Source organism: Malurus melanocephalus, unplaced genomic scaffold (assembly GCF_030028575.1).
Source record: "Malurus melanocephalus ecotype Western Australia unplaced genomic scaffold, MMel_1.1 scaffold_14, whole genome shotgun sequence".
In the NCBI taxonomy this organism is placed as follows: Eukaryota; Metazoa; Chordata; class Aves; order Passeriformes; family Maluridae; genus Malurus; species Malurus melanocephalus.
In genome coordinates, this window is record NW_026623246.1 from 3,439,221 (window position 1) to 3,459,975 (window position 20,755).

A 20,755-nucleotide genomic window follows, 5' to 3' on the forward strand; every position below is an offset into this window, starting at 1 on the left:
TCTGTGCCTGCCAATCACACAAACTACACACCAACACAGTACAGCAGCTATCATGGCTGATTTGAGAGATTTCCACTGTTCACTTTTAACTTTACTGTTGTGTACAAAAATTCACWTTATCAAAACCAGTATTTTAATAGTAGAATTTTTGCATTTATTATATCCAATTTTTAATTTCTCATACAACTTTAGATCTTTGAAATCTATTGTGAAACACAGAACATTCATTGATCAGACCACAAAGAAAGCAGTCACCTGCACCATTCATACACATGTACACAGACATCTCCAAACAAGCCCAGAATAAAGTATTTTCAAGCCTGGGAGTCCACTATCCAAAAGCAACACCACCTTCCTAGTAAGGCAAAGGAGCTTATRGCCTTCAAGTTATCTCTATCATGTAGATATAGCTTCTTAAGAAAAGCTAGCACAGATTTTTAGATAAGCCACTCTTGTGAGATACAGACATACAATAAATTGCTGAAGCAAACAGGAAAAAGTGCCAAGTGATTCTTTTTCCGTCATTATTAATTCAAAACTTTTAACAACTCTAAAAAAAATTTGCATTATAATATTTAAGAAGACATCCCACACCTTGATAGAGTTCAGATATTACCTGATGGTACTTCTTCAGTATGTTGTGCATTTCTGCTACATCTTCACTTGTTATAGTTTTGATGATATATCTTTTGTCGTAAGATGTATGAAAGCGGGCACCACTGCGTGCTTGGGAGTCATTGGCAAGGGGTGCACTTCTTGTCAATGAATTCTGTCAATTGATTTAAAACAAAAAAAGCATAAAGTCAGACAAGAGTATGGAACTTTTATTTAGAGTACATATAAACATTTTACATTTATATTAAAATATTTTTCAATATATCCGCACCAAGCTGAAATGCAAAGGATGTATTCAGACTAGATTATCTTGAGAAAACACTTCAAAAATATTCTGAGAAGAAAAGCATGTTTAAGGAGAAAGGTATTTCTCACCAGTGGTTCAAAACCCATTCGCAACACTTAATGAGAATTTATTTGACTTTGATACATATACATTATCAGCTTTTGGAAAGAAAATACACAATAATTAAAAATCCAGAAGGAACACTGGGTTATGCCACAATAATTATAAATAGAAGATTCATCYATAGTTACTGTTACATTTTAAAACTAGCAGGATTTGCTCTTGAGACAGTGTGATCTGGTACATAACCAAGATCACAGTCACATTTCTAGGTTCCAGTAGCAGAGCTATTCCAATGATTWACATCTAGAATTAAGCAAATAATACTCAATAGTACCTCCTTTTGTAAAATAGGCCTACCTCCATACTGTCTCAAGAGGGAAAGTTAGTTAATGACTGTGTAGCATTGAGAAGAAAAACTGTCAGACATCAAGGACCATTTTTAGACTGAAGTTCAAAATTACGGCTGGTTCAAAAGAAGCAAGAGAAGCCCTCTGCTTTTTTTCAGAGAATAAGTAGTATTMAGGTTAGGTTTCTTTAAAAAGCAAAACAAAATAAAATCAGACTAAGCTGACAAAATTAGACTAACAACTCAGTTTTGCCTGGAAACATCTTTCTTTACCRGTAAGAACTTATGCCAATTGTTATATACTTGAATTGCACTTAAAAAAAAATGTAGTACCAGCAGCAACACAACCATGAGAAAACAACTATGTTCTTGGACCCCTTGCATATTTCCATAAATACAGACATACTCTGAAAAGGTTAAACAAGTTAATTATAGACTACTGGAACACTTCTATGTTTATGAAACAAACTTGCAGTAACCATCTGGTATATCCCTACTCATAGCAGAAAACTCCAGCTCCTGCTATCGTCCCTCACTGTACCATGCTGCACAAACTCCTCTAGGTAAATTGAAATACACCTCCCCTCTTTCCACATTCCAATGCTARGTGAAAAGCCATCTCACTTCCAAATAAAATTTTAGTAAAATTTTACTATAAATGCAGACCTTGCAGATTCCTAAACAGCAAAAGTTCAGCTCCATCAATTACAGGATGAGATGTTTGGAATGAACCAAATCACAAAACAGATTTACACTGGAAAAACAATGATGCTTTGAGAGAGTAATTACTAATACACTTCATCTACCACACTCAGGTACCAAACCCACACTATTTTACTTTTGCAGGAYCTAGGTTTAATTTGGAAATTTTAACCATTGTTAAATCTGTTCACATACTCTATGGACTTCAACAGGAGCTGGACATGCAGATTCAACCCCTGTGACAGAATGTCAGTAACTATTATAAAGTAATAACCTCAATCAAGGAATTAGGGCAACCATAGTGCCAATTTAAGAAGACATGTGAACACATACAATTACATCTCTCTATTCTGGAGATCCATTGATTCCAACAGGCCTTCAAGCATTGTAAAATTTATCCCAACTATGGGGTGCTTTCTGAAATCAATTTAATATGAAATAAAACCATTTTCCCACAAGGTTACTTAGTTCAACAGAAGTACTCATATGTAGCAGGAATAACAGTAAATCACCTAAAAGCACACAGTGCTACCAGGGCTTATTACAATGAAAACCTTAATTATGACATGTAGGAGAAATAAATATTTTGCACTTCTTTCTGTATATTTTTAGGCTTGTACAATGAACTAGAATAACTACTAATGTCTATGATAAAAAGTGACATCTTTCCCTATTATCCTCTCTATTCACTAGCGAAGAATGTGGGTGCTTCCCTAATGTTTATCAATCAATGACTTTTCTAGACTAATCACAACAGAGCTCTAAGGAGTTTAACAGTTCCTTCCCTGCACTGACTTTTGGACCACCAATTTTAACAGATATAACTTCTGATACACCATCACCTCACATGGTATTGAAGACTGAGGAGAATTTAGGTATTACAGCAGTTTTCTTTGCCTGTTTTCAGATTTTTTCTGTTGAAATTCATTTCCCACCACTGGAAAGTTTTTATATACTGAAGTCCAGTCAGGGGAACAAGTATCATAAATTTTCAATTTCAATTTTCTTTATGCTACACTTAATACCAGTAATCCATTAATTTAAAAATGGAATTGTAGAGTTAGTGGTAGAAACCCTTCGTACTCTACAGTCAGAAATTGGTTTTGTTTCCAGGCCTATATTCAAGAGTGCAAGATGAAGAGCTGATAATATTAATTAAATGACAAAAAAGGTGCACATTCAGTTGCCTTCATCACAAATTGAAAATATGATGTAATGTAATAATTATATTTAATTTTAAAGAATGTGAACGCATGGGTAACCATTAGTGTATGTAGTGAATTAAACTATTGTTAAGTTATTAGGCTATAATTCAGTTAATAATAATAAAGGCTACTGAGTAATTACTTGTTATTGTTCCCAGCAGAAAAGAGTACATTATTCTGAGGTTAACTATTGCAATAAAGCAGTAACCACAGTTTTCTGAATGCATTTTCCCCCAGAACTCTAGTCTTCAAACTGTAATCCATATCATATAAATCTTGAAAGCAATTAAACTGGCAGGAGACTTAAGTTGTTTAGCTATAAAAACCTGCAAAAGAGGGTATTGGCTAGTCTGGCACTGAACATCTGAAGGAGGAGAAGAAGGAAAATGTGAAGGACCTGAACTCAAATTTTCAAATACTTTTAAGGTGTATTTTAATATTCTTCATGAAAATATTTTCTTATCTGAGTGAAATACTGGCCRGGGTTGTACTGGGTATGAAAGATGCCAGGTGACTGGATACTAGAAAATGTGATGCCCATCTACAGGAAGATCCAGGAGGAAGATCCAGAGAACTACAAGCCTGTCAGTCTGACCTCTGTGCAAGAGAAGGTCGCAGAGCAGATCCTCTTTGAGTGCCATCACACAGCACATGCAGGACAACCAGGGATGAGGTCCAGCCAGCATGGATTTGTGCAAGGCGAGTCCTGCTTGACTGACCTGATCTTCTGAGATTGGGTGGCTTTCTTAGTGGATGAGTGAAAGACTGTGGATGAGTCTACCTGGACTTCAGTACAGCCTTTGGCACAACTTCCCACAACTTCTCCTGCAGAAACTGCCTGCTCATGGCTTGGCCAGGTGCTCTGCTGGATGARTATAAAACTGTTGGGATGGCCGGGCCCAGGAGCCACTGGTGACTGGAACTGCATCCAGCCGGCGGCCGCTCACCAGTGGTGCTCMCCAGGGCTCAGGAAGCAATTCTGTTTAATATCTTTGTCAATGATCTGCATGAGGGGATCGAGGGCACCCTCAGTCAGTTTGCAGACACACTGAGCTGGGTGGGAGTGCTGATCTGCTGGAGRGCAGGAAAGCTCTGCAGAGGGATCTGGACAGGCTGGATCGATGGGCCAGAGGTCTGAGGTTCAACAAGGCCAAGTGCTTGGTCCTGCCCTTGGGTCACAASAACCCCTGCAGTGCCACAGGCTGGGGGAAGAGGCTGCAAAGATACCTGGAGGAAAAGGACCTGGGGGTGCTGGTCAACAGCAGCTGAACATGAGCCAGCGAATGCCCAAGAAGGCCAATGGCATCCTGGCCTGGATCAGCAATAGTGCAGTCTGCAGGACCAGGGCAGTGATCGCCCCTCTGTACTTGGCCCTGCCRAAGCCACASCTCRAGTTCTGTGTCCAGTTCTGGCCCCTCAATTCAGGAAGGACATTGAGGTGCTGGAGTGTCCAGAGATGGGCAATGGAGCTTGGGAAGGGTCTGGAACATGAATCTGTGAGGAGCAGCTGAGGGAGSTGAGGATGATTAGCCTGGAGAAAAGGAGGCTCAGGGGTGACCTTATTGATCCCTACAAGTGGCTGAAAGAAGGTTGCAGCCAGGWGAGGGTCAGTCTCTTCTTCCAGGTAACAAGCAATAGGACAAGAGGAAATGGTTTTAAGTTGCACCAAGGAATGTTTACATTAAGTATTAGAAAATATTTCTCCACCAAAAYAAATAAAGCCATATTTTTAATCATCTTTTGAAAACTTTGGAAAGACATTGACTTTTTACAGATCCCTTTTTCCAGCAGTAGCTTTCTTTCCCTAATGAAAATTTATTCTGCCTGATTGCTAACTTTAAGTCAATTTGCAAATAGAACTATCATACAAAAAATGTTTCCAACAAGAAAATAGAATACATATCTGGATAATTATTTAGCTGCACTTTACTTTTTCTTAATGTTTTAATGGGTTACAAGTAGTAATGTACATATAAATACAAACAATAATTTATTTCTAGCAAATGGCTATTTTATTATTAGTTATCTGTATCAAGATTAATTAAAAATGCACATGGCTATCATTTTACCACATGCATATTAATTTGTCAGAATAAACCAACCAATGTTATGCTAAGCAGCATCTTTCCATACACGCACAGATAACCTGAGTGCCCTCTCTACAATACTTTGACTCTAGTAATAAATTAAGCTCCTATGTTTAAACATAAAACATATTTAAATAAAAAACAACCTCTAATTAACCAACCACTTCGATACTTTATTTTTACTAACTCCCCACTCTTGTGACAACTCTCACAATACAATGCACTTTTCAGGTACAGAATGTAGTTATTTTGAACTTTAAAAGCATGTGGAATATGGAAGACACTTAATATTACTATTTTCTCTGTTTTGACACTTGCTCAAGTTTGTTCAGTGTGGTTTAAAAAGCAGAAAAAATCTAATTATATCATATTGTGCAAATTACTTGGTAATTGCCACTTTCTTGTGTCGATAAATACATAGCTGAGTTTTGTATGTAGATGGTTTTATTTGTAATGGTTAATTCTCACTTCTGAGAAAAATTCAATTCCTTCTAAAGTAAAGTTTCCAAGGTACCTTGTAAAATACCCCATCTCTCAACTATACTTGTTATATTTGTTTATAGATAGAAATCAGTTTTCAGTAAAGTACATCTACAGTTGCTTGGTGATGACAATGAATCTTTAAGCAGAGAGATGACAAGAATTGGCTTGCACTGGTAAATCATCATTAACAAGTACAGCTTCACTGAAAGAATCAAACTAGGAGATTTTATGGGCCTCAAAGAAGAAATTACATAGCTTTTAAAACCCACTATGATCCCTCCCCTTTTGATGTAGGTGAAGCTAACTTACCTGTTTGACTCAGACTGTTTAGGCATCTCATGGAGCCAAATGCTAACAAGTTAACAGTACRTATATTGGAATTGAAGAGATTATTTACTGGATAATGTCTCTTTTGTAAGTTAAGACACAAAATGGCCAAGATGGTCCTGCACTTCAGCCACTTTGAAGTACAGCCATTAAAAAAACTTAAAACTAGTAAGAAATAYTTGAAAAACCATATGTGGTATCAAATTTCACTTTTACATTAGACTTTAGAAATATCCAGCTCAATAAAAAAGTTTAACTTATTCTGGGGTTTATCTTGTGCAAGATTTTAAGTCAATGAGCTTTATCTTAATGCAGCCAATAAAAAGAAAGTTATGCAGTAGTGCTCAGAGAGAGAATAAAAAGATGCATTTATTTGAAGTGTACTGCCCTGTTGGTTCACACATGTATTATACACATTGTATGGACTTTTACTTTTGAATGCCTRTCTTTGAGATGATATATGGTAGAATACTCCTGGGATCCAGACAGCTTTTGCCAGAACACACAGATAAATTTCAGTGATGACTGATACAAAAAGTGAGAAAGATAAGCTGCGCTGTAGACATCTGTGCACTAATTCCTTGGAAACAAAACTCATTGAATTGGTCTAAAGAGAGAAATGTAAGACTTTTCCTCTGCTTCCTTGTGTCCAGCAGTAAACTCAGTTAAGAGAGACCCATTGGGGGTCCCTGGCAACAGTATCTCCTTAAGTGAGGCATCTATAGTGGACTAGGGAGGAAATAAATAATGAAACTTMAGCATCTCCCTTTTCCGAAAGGAAAATATAAACGGGGTTGAGGGAAGGGGAAAGGAGAGACATGGAGAGAGAGATCATGGCAAATACCAGATTGAATTCCCTCTGGCTCTGCTTCTTAATTAGGGGAAGACTAAGTGGAATACGAACAGATGGGAAATGAGCCACTCCTCACTTAGCACAGACAGATCTATGAGCCACAAAGCCAGAACAGGGAGTATATCCTTCAGATGGAGGCAAATAAATGCCAACTCTTGCCCTCCCAGAGACACAGGCTTGATGATCTAACCACCTTTGTACCATCACGTACTGCTACAACACAGCACCTCCCCACCATGCCAGGAGAGCGTGTCACTAGCTGTACAACACTGGAAGCATTAGCCCCATTAAGTTAATAAAAATCAGCAGCTTATACATTTGCATTAGTGAGCCCAAAATTCACAGAAATGAGRGTCAGACTGCCCTGTCCTTTTCAGATTTTCCCAGCCTTCGCCAACTCTTCCATGGTGTGCCTTGGTCCTCTGGCACAATTAAAACATCTGTCAGCCATGCATACCCTGTTCCACTTAACAGCTTCGCTTAGCAACTCACTGCTRGTCTACAGCTCAGAGTGTGCGTGTTCTGCCAATTCCCCATTCGCTTCTCATTTGTGAAGTTTTAATCTTGTGCCTGCTGGTTTTTTGGTCTCAGGAGAAATAAAAGGTTTTGTACTTTTAAAGTGTGAATACTTTCATGAGGTCACTTAAAGACTACACTAAATTACTTGTGTAATTACTTATACAACTGAGGACACATTTAACATGCCAAGCTCACAGATACCTTTACTAGATTAATTTCTGTTTTACATACATCCCCCTCTTTCCCAAATAGTTTCCCTCTGACAAGTCACTGGCTGGAAGCTTAAGTACCTTTACATAAATGAATATAAAAAATACCACCTGCACTGACTAGAAGACAACTAGAAATATTCATTTGATCTTCGGTGCTGAGAGGCTACAAATCACAAAGAATTCGCCCCATGCCACAAAATAATTCTCTGATAAAGCAATAAAAGTGAAAAAAAAAAATTACTAAAAGCTACACCATTTACTAGTAGTTAACTTCCCAGAGAGTTCTTGATAAAAAAAAATTTAATCAGCACACCTAAATTACATGTCATCATTTCACCCAGCACAGCATGTTCTTTAGCAAATTACCTGAAAGATTGCTTAGTTTCACGACAGACTAACTCTTTCCCCTCTTTCCCAAACTCTCAGCAATCTGCACAGAGTTCTATTCTATTTCCTACAATAAATATCCATATTTATTAGATAAGGAAATTTTTTTTTTTCCATAAGTGCTCTGAGGACCTGATCCACAATTCTTTGACATTCATAGAAGCGTCTTCTGGAGATTTCAACAAAAATTCATAAACAAGAATCCAATACAACTGCTATCCATCAAAAGCTATTTCACTGCACCCAGCAGTTCCTAACTTGTGGATTAGGCAAATTCCAGAAAGGCAGTCCTGATTTTTTTCTACCTTCAAAAGACCACTGTAATTTTTCTAGTATTTAGCCATTTGTGTTGCTGAAAAGGTGAATCTAATTTTGAATTACATTATTTCCTTTTCTGGTCATTCATATTTGTTTTTTTCCTGAAGTACCTAGTATTCTTTTTCTGCAAAGATGCTCACATTCTACTTACTTCTCAACTCTAATTTTTGCAAGTGCAGCAGGTCAGACTCTGTCACTCCCAACCACATGGCATTCTCTATGTCCTTAAATTCCTTTGACATTCCTTTTGGTATTCTTTCCTACATCCACATTTTAATTTCATTTTTTAAAGACTACTAGCATCAAAACTACATATAGTATTAGCAACAGATATAAAATAAATGGATGTCAAAAAGAAATTAGACCTCTTCCTGATCTTATTTTTATGCCTTCTAATTTATCCACCCTAGGGTGCAGTTACTCCTTCTAGTCCAAAGGTCCCACTAGTGCAAAGTTCTTGTCCTCTTTGACCTCTTGTTCCTTCTCAGACATACCACCTCCCTGAACACAGACCTCACTTGTGTAGCTCTGCACTGCTTTTTTTTATCCAAAAAAGTATTCATCTTACTGTATTAAAAGGACCTCATTTGGATAGGCTCAGAATGCCAGGTGATCAAAGTGGATTTTGTACAAAATCCTTGTCTTTATTCCACTCTGACATTTGAATGGATTTTGCTTCCTCTACAAGGTTCACTACATGAAATGTCAATGGCTTGTTGACAATTAMATTTTGACTGTTGTCACTTAATCATCCATTATTTATATAATTTTGGTATCATAAAGCTCTGCAATAATTAGCATTTTAAAAATCCAAGACACAAAATATCAAGGCAAATACTTTGTAAGAAGCATCCTCAAGAGCCCTTAGAAACCAGCTAAAACACTACCTTTAATGCTYTATCCTTTGGAAGTCTACTTTTACCCTACACATTGGTCAATAAAAATAGCAACCAATTGTAATTAAGTAACATTAATGATACTACTCATAATGTTAGTTATACCAATAACATTTATCAAAAACTAAGCTAATTTCCAGARAAGCTTTGATTGTTTCTAAGAGTAACAAGTCAAGCTGTTCGGAGCTATTTTTTTCCAATCAAAACTATTTTTGTGAAGAAAACACATGGAGCAAAGCCACTAAAGTACAGGAAGAACCTGTCCCCCTGCTCACACCATAASTGCAAGCTATATTTATACTGGAAAAGTATTGCCCCCCTCTTCAAAGAGAAACTGCTGGTGAGGCTCTTCCTCCTCTGCCCACTTTGCTTAAAATGTTCACAGCACGAATTTTTATCTCCACAGTGGGAGGCCAAGGATTAGCCCCAGTCTCCAAGAGGGTGGAGAGATTTAAAGGTCAATTTAATTAGCTCATTCTAATCTCTCGCACGCCTAATGTAAATGTCATTGTTTTCTAACTGCTACTTTAGCCGACAAGATTGTATTTTAGAAACTTTGAACACATACGTGTTGGTTGTAATACAAATACTCTCTATAAGTAATTTAAAAAGGGAGCCTAATAAAAATTRCCATTGAGTCACAGCTTTTCCTGAGAAAAAGGGCAATAGGAAAATTGTGGTGGTAAAGCGTAGAGAGCTTTAGAAGAACAGTAATCTTTCAAACTGACTGGCTTAACAGCTTCTCATTGATTTAAATCTTCCCCATTTCACAACGTCTGGACAAAGGCAAACAACCGTTTCTGGTACTGTGATCTCATCCAAAAGCCATGGAAAACTAAAATGAGCTTCACAAGCTCAACGTACCCTAAAGACAAATCAGATCACATCCCAGACTATTTAAGAGTGCCCCTAGGCAAGCTTTGCATGAACAAATAGGCAAAAATAAGTGCACAGATGATGCTCTGTAATGACTGAAATCAYAGGTCAGTGGAAAAGCCTGGCGCATCACTGTTGAGGATGATGTACACATGGTCTGGCTGTTCTTCTGCAGCAGCAGTTACAGWGGTACTCTCTGGCCCATGCACAGCTTCCCACAAGATAAGCCTGGAGCTCCCCTCAGCTTTTTTTTTCTTCTTTTTACAAGACATCAGAAATCATGGATATGAAAATTAGAGCTGCACTACTGATTAAGAAGTACATCAGAGGGAGTGTCATACAACTGACAGAGATGCTCCAAGGTTATCTGCTGTAATTTGGAACAAGCAGCCCACTTCTGAGATGACTTTCAGGACAGTGTTTTGTCAGTGACTTGTAGAGGAAAGAAAAGCAAAGCACTGGTGTTTTAATGTAACAGAAGCACCTAAACCAAATATGTCTGGGTTGCTGTATAGGGTCAGATAGAGAAGACTTYTGGGTTTATTTTGTATGCTGGCACTGTGCATTCTTGCCGCTAAGCAGGTTCCTATCTGGAAACACTGCTGAGGAAGCATAACCAGGAAACATTTATCTCTGACACTGGAAGGTRTGTAAGGAGTCTGGTGTTGAGCAAAGCATATCTGACCTTACTGGTAACATAAGCTACAAACACATTCCGGGTGTACCCTCCCCCTGCCTTTGCCAGATGGATGGACAATTCTGCATGGTGATTTCTTGTCAGCTCATAAGCACGGCTCACAAAAGGCCACTGGTGAATGCCATGGGACCTCCTGAAGATGAAGACAGGTCCTGTGGTGCACCCATCAGAAATACAGAGCTCTTCCTACAATTTTTCTAAGATATGGATGTACACACTCCAAACACCTATGAACATTTATAAGCAAACTATTCAGGGAGTATTTACTATGGTGAAAGACTTGAAAAACTTTGACAGAGAAAGGAGAAACACCAACTTCTTTTTTTGCACTGAGCTATCCTTCCAGGAGAAAGGTTATAGTTCCTTGACTGCTGAATGAAACTTGATGAATAAAACATAAGAGTCTTTCCTAAATCAAGTTATCCTATTGAGACCGTAGATCTGGATTTGGAGCTGTCAGCTTAAGGCATGCACTTGCTTTGGAAAGAATTAGGGCTCTTTTTCTGGGAACCTTTTCCTTTTAGCCCTATAAAGTTTGGCTTGATGCCTTCCTTTCAATAGCTATGTCTGTAAGAACTTGGGGAGCACCTATTGGGTTGTTTTGATGTTGCCAGCACATACTAAATTACTGTTTTCTAGTTTGAATGCCCAGTTGTGAATAACAGTTTAGGCAAAGAAGGGTGAAAGGCAAGGCAAATTAAATGTTTTCCAGGGAAAACTGAGAGAAACCACAAGTTTGAATTTCTGTTGCCTTATATACTAAGGTTAAGGCCCACCGCCACGGAACTGTTATTTGGGCTGACGCTTAAGGAACTAAATCTTGGAACATTGGATTTAGACTGCAAACTTCATTTTTTTACATGCTTGAAAGACTACAAACAGCATAGCTTTTGTTACTACAGCTGGTTGAACACTTTACTACCACTACTGCCYATGCTCATGTCAAACCAGACGTCAGCAGGTCTGAACATCTTGGTCTCAATGTCCATTTGGGATCCACAAACTGGATACTCTGCCACAGGAATCTCATCTGACAGGCAAGCCCAAAAACTTTTCATGCACTGACAGACTTACCATGCTAAAATACAATGACTAGCACTGTTATTTTCTTTTCAAGGCAGTTCTTGCTTCCACGACTTTTAATGCACTTTATTAAATTAATTGAAGAGATTTTTTTAGGAATAAGCTCCAACTGTTAACATAATTGTTGCCGACCTTACTGTCTGTAGTTTGATGCTAGAGGTGGCTTGTTCTTCTCAAAACAAGGTCCAAGAAAGAGTCAACTTTAGGGCAGAGGCACCATTTGAGAGCTTTGATTAGTATTTGCCATCCAAGATGATATGTTTCTTCTACAAAGTAGTTTTTAAGTTCTTATGATGATCTCTTAGGACTAGATAATTCATATAAAATGAGCAAAAATAATTAGAGATTGAGAAGAATTTTGATGATCTGAAGTTTAGATACCTTCAAAGAAAATTATACTGARGGCTAACATCTTAAAAAATGAACCTAGAATTTGCATTGTTTTCTTGATGTCTTATTGTGAGTCTAGACTACAAATCCTTCTGCATAGAAAGCTCTGAGARATACTGAAAAGTCTCCTTAACACCCTTATCAGAAGAAGTGAAAAGTACTGAGTTCATATGGTTTGTTATCAGGGAAATTGCTTAAAACCWGGAATTCTCAATTATTATTTTAGATTTTAATCTTTTATATGGAAAAAAATGTTTAGAGGAATATCAAGTGTAAGTAAATTAAAAGGAACTTAGACCCATCCACTAAAAGCTCTTTATGAATTTTTTGCCCTGCACAGAAAATCTCTACAAACTGCTCCTGCAGACAGGAAAAGTCAGATGTGAGCCTGTCTCCTATTACASTGAGTACTAAAACTTTAAGGGAAGTCAGCTGGGCTCTCCCTCATCCCCAGTAGAAGGTTCATTAGGTACACTGGAACGCTGCACTGATGCCCTCTGGTATGAACAATTGTACTTTATTGGGCAAGAACCCAGTCTTCCTCTTTTGCCTAGCAGAATCCAGATGTAGGATTCAGCAATAACTTTAAGCAAGAACAGATGTGTTGGAGCACAGWAAAAAAAAAGTTTCCCTTCCTACAGCAACAGCAGCAGAAGAATTTGTAACAGCAGTAGATCCTATTTTTCTACAGATTGTTGGAGGGTGTTAGGTGAGCTGCTTGCCTGTTAATCTCTCATAATTTTGCAGTTTACAGAAGCTAATCCTGTAATTCTTCTAACAGAACGATACTCTCGGATTTTTTAAGATAATGAAGTATGTCAAGTGAGTTGAAAAGAAATCACGAAGAAAAAAACCAGCATCCCATTAATTGGGGAGGATGGAGGGGGAAGAAATCTTTCTCTAGAATAACCTTTACAATGCATAAACCTAATTTTTATTTTTGGCATTCCCCCTCAATTTTGTGCTGTAGTGAGGGACTCTACAATATCTGTTTTATAATCAATCTTTTTCTTTTCTACAACAAACTGTTAATGCGCTCAAGTATTCTCCAGTGAATGTTAGAAAGATTCTTTTTCAATTAAACAATAAAACATTAACAAAAAAACATAATTTACCCTATCAAGGCAAAATCTGTCATTACTTAATGCTCTGGCTTTTGGAATTATTTTGACACTTTAAAAAGTTATCTTCAATGAGAGATCCMTATGTACGCTCTCGTAACATCCTACAGTACAAAGCAAAACAAGTCTATTTCCCTTTGACAATTTATAGTCTTTGYAAGTGGCTAAAATGGTTTTAAAGTTTTTCCATCATTCAAATGCAATTTTGATTCTTACTGAYTGATCATCACTTGCGTTCACCCTTTAAAGAGAGAACATCCCGACCAGTTTATAATTTGATGCAGTAACTGGTTTAGATTTTTTTTTTTTAATACAAGAACGAAGTTTCTTAACCTAGAATGAAGACTTAATTTGTCATAACAAGTTTGTACAGGCAGTCTTTGAACAAAAGGTTTCACTAACTTCATACTGTATTTTTTACATTGCTGTCCATAATAGAGAATGAGCCACGAAAAAATCCACACTCAGTATTGGCAACCACACATGTATCTCCAYGAAACTTCAATCCTAGTTCAGCACTAAATGTCTCTTGGAGATGCCCAACTACCTATGAAAGATAGACAGATGCAGGACAGATTACCAAAAATGCCTCAAAAAAGTGAGTTGGTTTTCATCATGTGAAGGAAGGGAGTTCATTCCATGAACTGTAATTGCCATTACATTACAGGCTTCCTGTAATGCCTGAAACATGTACAATTTAAGGAATTCCTCTGACCCCAAAGTCAAGACTACTTGTGGGAAAAAAAMCAGGTCCATTGTGAGACTGAAATCTCTCTCCAGAGGCAAAAGGAGATCTCCGTAAGACGAATTCCATACATTAACTATTCCACACGTGAACCAAGTCTATGTGTTAAGCAGGCCACAAAATTTTTACAAAATGAAAAACACAAAGTAAAGAATTAAAATTAGTATAGCCCACTACTTAGAGCATATACTTCCAATTTTTTTCATGAGGTAGGTCTTGTTTTTTAGTGCTTACTCATAAGGAAAGGCTATTTGCCCTCTGGAAYAACTCATCAAGGATATCAGCAGAACACTCTGAAAACAAAAGCATTTAAAATGAATGTTCTTTGAGACTGTGACTGATGTGTCTGACTAATGAACAAAGTAATTKGGTTTATTTATCTAAACCAATCCTATCTGGCTCAATAATGGGAATGACATTGTTCACAATCGACTAGGACTCCCTCGCTAAAAATCATTATATAAGAAAAACTATCCAGAGAAAGTATCTTAGTATTTCTTCCATAAGCTTTCCCTTACTTCTACACTGCAAAGAATTTTTCATTTTCAGGTTTGATTCTGAGTATAAGACTCAGAATATTTTATTTATATAGTATTTATAATACTTATTTATGTATTATTTATTAATATTTTAACCAATATTAATTGGAATAACTTCGCTGAAGACAAAGATTATCTGAAAAAAGTATATATAGTGAAACTCCCTTTATCAAATTAGATTCCTGTTTAAAATCAGAGACTCTAACATTAAAATGAAAGCAACTTCTACTTTTAACAGGGATAATCCCTATTTTGCACATGGGATGACACAATTTGTTTATGTGTAGTTCTGTAAAAATAATTTAATTTTGAAAGAAAGTTCAAGATGCATAAATACTTTGAGCACTTAATTTCTTTTCTTTTTAATCAGATTAGTCCAGTAAAAAAGAATTCAGTGATAAATTGCTTCGGCTGAGGATAAAAACAATAGCGAAGGTAGACATTGCCTTCTCTTAGGTTAAAATTAACTATCCTCTGTTCTTCACTAAATATACCTTGAATACTAAATAACACTGAGTTTTTTTTCTAGCAAATACATAGTTTTGGTAAATCAAAACCCACAATGTGGTTACATGTTCTTATTTTGGATTGTTGATAGGTTACATTAACAAAACCCCTAAAACACATAACTACAAAGAAGTATTTTTGGTTTTAATCTGAAAATACAGTTTATATCTTGACGGTCCCTTAATGCTGTTTTACCACTGTTATCATTAATAAATCTAAACAGCAGTATAACAGTTACAGAAGGAATTTCTTTTGCAGAATAGCAGTGCAGATGGAAACATTTCACAGTGTTGTGGAATGCAGCATTTTTGATTATGCCAAGTTTGCCAGTTTTAACTGTCTATAGCATCTTAAGGCTTCTAACATATTCAGTGAATTGTAACTTTCATTGTCTAGCAGTGTCAAAAGCCCACATTCTAAAGATAGGAAGCATTCATTGACATCACAACTTCAAGAGCAATCACATGTCCTCCTTCTTTGACACTCATCCGTTTCCTCCGTCAAGAAAAATCCAAACTTCATATAAAGGAATCAAGTAACTTTTCAAACAAGAGGATCCTCCTTGGTCCATCGGCAAAAATGAATCAGAAATGMAATCTGATGTATGGTTTAAACTGCTGGCCTCAGACTCAGAACTTTTAAACAGTTCTTCACAAACCAGATAATGAAAAATTGTGCAATATGAATGATCACGACAACTCCACCAAAATAAACCAACAATCTCCATGTCTTCGCAAGGTTACCATGGCTGCATACTGAGATTTGTAACCTAATCTCCATCTGAACCCCCTGAACATCTTAACCCAACTATGCACTTCCAGCACATTGATACTGAAAAGAGGAAAATTGGTAAAAATTGTTGAAGGACATAGATATAGATTTTTGCTGCAGCACTTAGTATGCTCTATTAGCAAGAATGGGAGTGTTATTGTACAAATGCATTTGTACCATTTGTTTAGCTACTTACAACCATTAATTAAAAATTCTCTTAATATATCTTAGYGACAGTATAAATGTAACTCCAGCTCGCATCAAAATAGTTTAGAAGAGCAAAAGAGCATGAGAGGAAGCAGTGCTGTTACACAGCAAGTATTCTGTAGGACAGAACATCTTGCAATGTGACTGCAGAAGGAATTATCCCGGTGAGTGAAATGGTGTGAATTAGGAATGGTTAATGGAAAGGGGAACTGTCAGTGAGAACTGGCAAATCAGGCTGAACCAGAGTTCAAGGAYTATCTTTTGCAAAGGCAGAAAGAAACTGACTGCATGGAACAACTCTGCCAAATCTAGAACAGTTTCTCGGTTTGCTGTATCTGCTTTACAAAAGTGATTYGTTTCCAGATCCTCTTAACAACAGCAAAATGAGAAATGATGAAGCAGGATGAAGCTGCCATGCCACAGGTCAMTCTCTTCTAACCAGAAAGGACATGAGGGGAAAAAAAAAGGCTGYAGTCATTTCAAAAACCACATCTGGTACAAAGAGACCACTGAAGCAACTGTTACTAAGTAACTCAGCTGAACATGAAATCTCTGGTCAGCAGTATCCAGACAMTATTTTTCCTCCTTATTACAAGAGGCATTACTCTGCATCTTCAATAACGCAGTTTATGTGGAGAAACACRGGACTAAAGATGGCAGAAGGGCAGGAACCAGAGACAGCTGGGGCAGGCCAAGAGGTAAAACAGAAATGTTCATTTCATCAGTCTGGGCTTTTTCATAGGGAACTTACCTGAAAGTCTTGATCATCGATTCCAAATCTCTCTCTTAGATTACGGAAAACCATTGGACAATATTCCTTGAATTTGAAATGACTTGGCATGTTTTCTCTGAAAGAAGATAAAATCAATTCAAATTCATCATTGCGAATACTTAAGTAACTCTAGACAATTTTGTCTCAGTGCTGTTCATAGAAAGCTGAGGATAACAGTCCTCTTACAATCTCTCTTCTAATACTTTTCTTTTTTTCACTGAGATAGGGTTATTTTGTTTTTCTTCACAATGTTTAATGAATGTTTATTAGCCTGTTATGACATCATTATGTTGTAGCTAAGGAACTGTAACAGGAATGAAATGAATACAAACTGTATTTTGACAGTTTTGAAATATGGACTCAAAAGCAAGAAAGAATGCTCTCCCACTGCCCTAAACTTAGTTCAAAGGTGAAGTCTTAGATTGGATTATACAAGAATTATTATACCATCTGTGACATCAAAAAGTACTAACAGTGCCAAAACTTCAAGAAAATTTGACTCATTCAATACAGAACTAATTTTAATATCCTAGTGTTAATTTYGGGCTTATACAAGAGAAAAGTTATTCTGACATTTGTCACAGAGCAAAAGACACAAAGTAGCAGAATTTTTTTTCCACATGTAATCTTGAATAAAATTCAGGTTATACACAAACCAACATTAATAGTTTTGTATGTCTTTACATACTGCTCACAGGGCATTTTATTTTAAGAGACAATAGATACTACATGAAATGACCTTAATACTTTTGAAGCTTCTATATGATTGGTATGATTTAGTATTATGGAAAATAAAAAGCCAAACATTATGTATGTTTTAGATTCTCATTCTTCACATACTACACTTAAAGAGTACATGCATATGAATTATGTTTTTAAAAATACACAAATAAATGCTTACATCAGTCATAAATAATCACACCAGGAAAAGCTCACCTTCAATATCTAAGATACTCATAAGGCAATAATAAACCATATGGACGAAAAATTCTACCCAGCAGCCCTTGCTGTTGCTTTTTAGAACAGCACAGATGGTTATGTTTATCTCAGGATTAACTTAATCATCAAAACTTCAGTCCCATGCACTGAAAAATAACAGAGTTCATAGTACTTCATAAAAATATCACTGCCCCTATCCACTTCTACACAAAATTGTTACTTGTACTTACTTGTTGAAAAGGTGATTGTCCACCTTTATCTTTGAGTATGCTTTGAAATCATCTGGCATCAACATAACAGGGATTTGAACATGGCTCAGTTCATTGATCTAGAGAAAACAGAATATATTTAGGTGCTGATGTCTTTGCAAAGATGCTACATATATGTCTTAATTATGAAAGCCTACGATTTCTTGTGTATRTGTCCCAGGAGTGAATGCAAGAAGAATGCAAAAGCAGTTTTATTCTTTCCAGATCAAATGCAATCTCAAGAGTGACACTTCTGAAGAGAAAGAAGAAAGAGCATTCCATATTTATACTTGTTTCAGAAATAAAAAATGGTGCTTCAAAGCACACCTGGAGTGTGCTTTTTATGGAAGGTCAACGATGATGCCAGCAAAATGGTCTCAATACCAACACATTGTTCTTGTTTTGTAAGCCGAGCTACGCTTTCCAAAGACAATTCAACTTCTTTATTTCCAATGACTATTTACCCTGGCAGCTTATGCAGCAGCCTTACATGACTGCGTCTTGAACTGTTTATARAAGTTAAAGTGAAATTTTGCATCCATGTGAATGCACATACTTTCAGCTCAATAAGCACAGGTTTGTTTCTTACAGTACTGCAAAACACAGATGAGTTTTTATAAGTCACAGTATTCAGGAATGGTTTTTTTCATTGTTCAAGTTGGACAAATTAAATAGATACATGCATATTTATTTCTAAGCAAAAATGTAAGTCCTGAGATTTTCCTTGTTTTTTATGACATTTATGTCATAACATAAATGACATTTATGTGGACCAGCTACTCTTTCTAGCTTTGAGATGAACATTCTCAATATTCTCTAGATTAGGATTTTTCACTTATGTTTAAGTTTATTTCTGACCATATCTATAAAATGTAGGTAACTTCACCATGATTTAGTTTGTAGACATGTTTTTAGTATTGCATATATTCATCTACTCTTATTTTATCTAAGTTTAACTAAAACATATAAATACAAGACAGAGAATTGTCAAGCTTGCAACGGTCCTTCCAAATCAGGAATGAGATACCCATTACCACAACAGTCACCAAATACCCATGACATACATTTTACCCATGTTTTTACWGCACTCTACACTCTGGTCATGCATATCAATTTACCAAGTCAAATATTTTTGCTCACACAGAGCACATTTTTTCTCAGCAGTTTTCTACAGGAAGGAACCCCCACCCTAGATGGATGGAAATGCACAATGAGGACTGGATGTAGCAACACAGGTGTGCTCCTCAGTTCCTAGCACTGCTTATCCACCACTGTTTTCCAACTACAAAGATGTTAATTGCTTGTAAATGCCACCCTGCTTAAGACAGGCTTTWGGAAAATCTTTCACTTGAAGCAGCTATAGGTTACTGGAGTAAAAAAAAAAACTCACTCCCTGCAAGTATGACCTTTAGCAGAACTGAAGTTAAACAAAATATAAAAGRAGTGAAGAGTCCTCTAGCTCTTAAGCAGAAGAAAGAAACACACACGGGTTTCTTACCTTTCAACACTTTAAAGCCCCAGYAATGTTCTCTGCCATGCCTCATTTTTACCATTGAGATCCTTGCAGCCCACATGGAAACTGCTAAGATCTGTTGAATTTCACAGAATGCTTCTTTGGAAAGCCCTGAAAAGTTCTAGATAGAAGAATAGCAGCTGTAAGGACTGCAGAGAAAGGAAAGAGAAAGATATCTAAGATGAGCTCAAAGTGCTTTACTCCTTGGAGTTGTAGGGAGAACGCTCTTTCGTCATTCCAAAGGCAGAGAAAGAAGAAACGCCAATAAATTTTTGGAAAAACAGTTGTACAAGCCTAATAAATCATGATGACACCCCATTAAATACGACAAAAAAAAAAACCAAAAAAAAACCAAAACACTGATTGAAAAATCATTACATCCAACATGCATGATCTTTACTGAAGTTGATACAGCCGCATATCAATCTCACCCTGAAGCCACAAAGCTGTTCAGGAGTCTATAGAATTAGTCTAGCTGCTGTACAAATAAAACTAGAGACACACAGATGTATTACACAGAGATATGAAACTCTGAATTTGTTTTACAGAATTACCTCCTCTTTCAGATTGCCAGATCACACAATTTTCACACTTGAACAAACAGCAGCAGAAACCTAAATGTAGATACATTCCAGACAAGAGTGATCCCAGGAATATTTGCTTCTGAATTCAAACATCTTCAACTATTTAAAACAGAAAGTTTCCTTGGAAATTTGCACTTCAGATTAACAAAAATACATTGATCTAATTTTTATATGTACTTGCTTTCTTAATTTGCTGATGTAAGGATTCTCCRCATACATCTGTAAATCAGCTTTCATGCTGTGAATATTTAAATTTGCTATATAATGGCACAGTTTTTTCTGCAGTACCYGTAAGCTTTACAAGCAACATTTACACAGCAGAATGGAAAAGCCACACTTTGGGGATTCTCTGATCTTAAGCAAAAATTCCAAAATACTTTTTCTACAAAATTCCCTTCAAGATGTGAATGGACACTCTCCCCATTCCCCAGTCAAGCAAAAAAATGCAGACTAACAGAAGGTTT

The 20,755-nt window shown here is 36.6% G+C and overlaps 1 protein-coding gene across 1 annotated transcript in view; it reads right to left on the minus strand.

Annotated features, from left to right (window-relative positions):
• PIP4K2A (phosphatidylinositol-5-phosphate 4-kinase type 2 alpha) overlaps positions 1–20,755 on the minus strand; it is a 105,467-nt gene that overhangs the window by 32,266 nt on the left and 52,446 nt on the right. Inside the window, exons 2-4 of the mRNA XM_057383780.1 lie at positions 18,177–18,274; positions 16,987–17,083; positions 617–769 (exon numbers count right to left, since the gene is read on the minus strand). Coding sequence (XP_057239763.1) covers positions 617–769; positions 16,987–17,083; positions 18,177–18,274 — 348 coding nt within the window. The remainder of the gene's footprint in view (positions 1–616; positions 770–16,986; positions 17,084–18,176; positions 18,275–20,755) is intronic.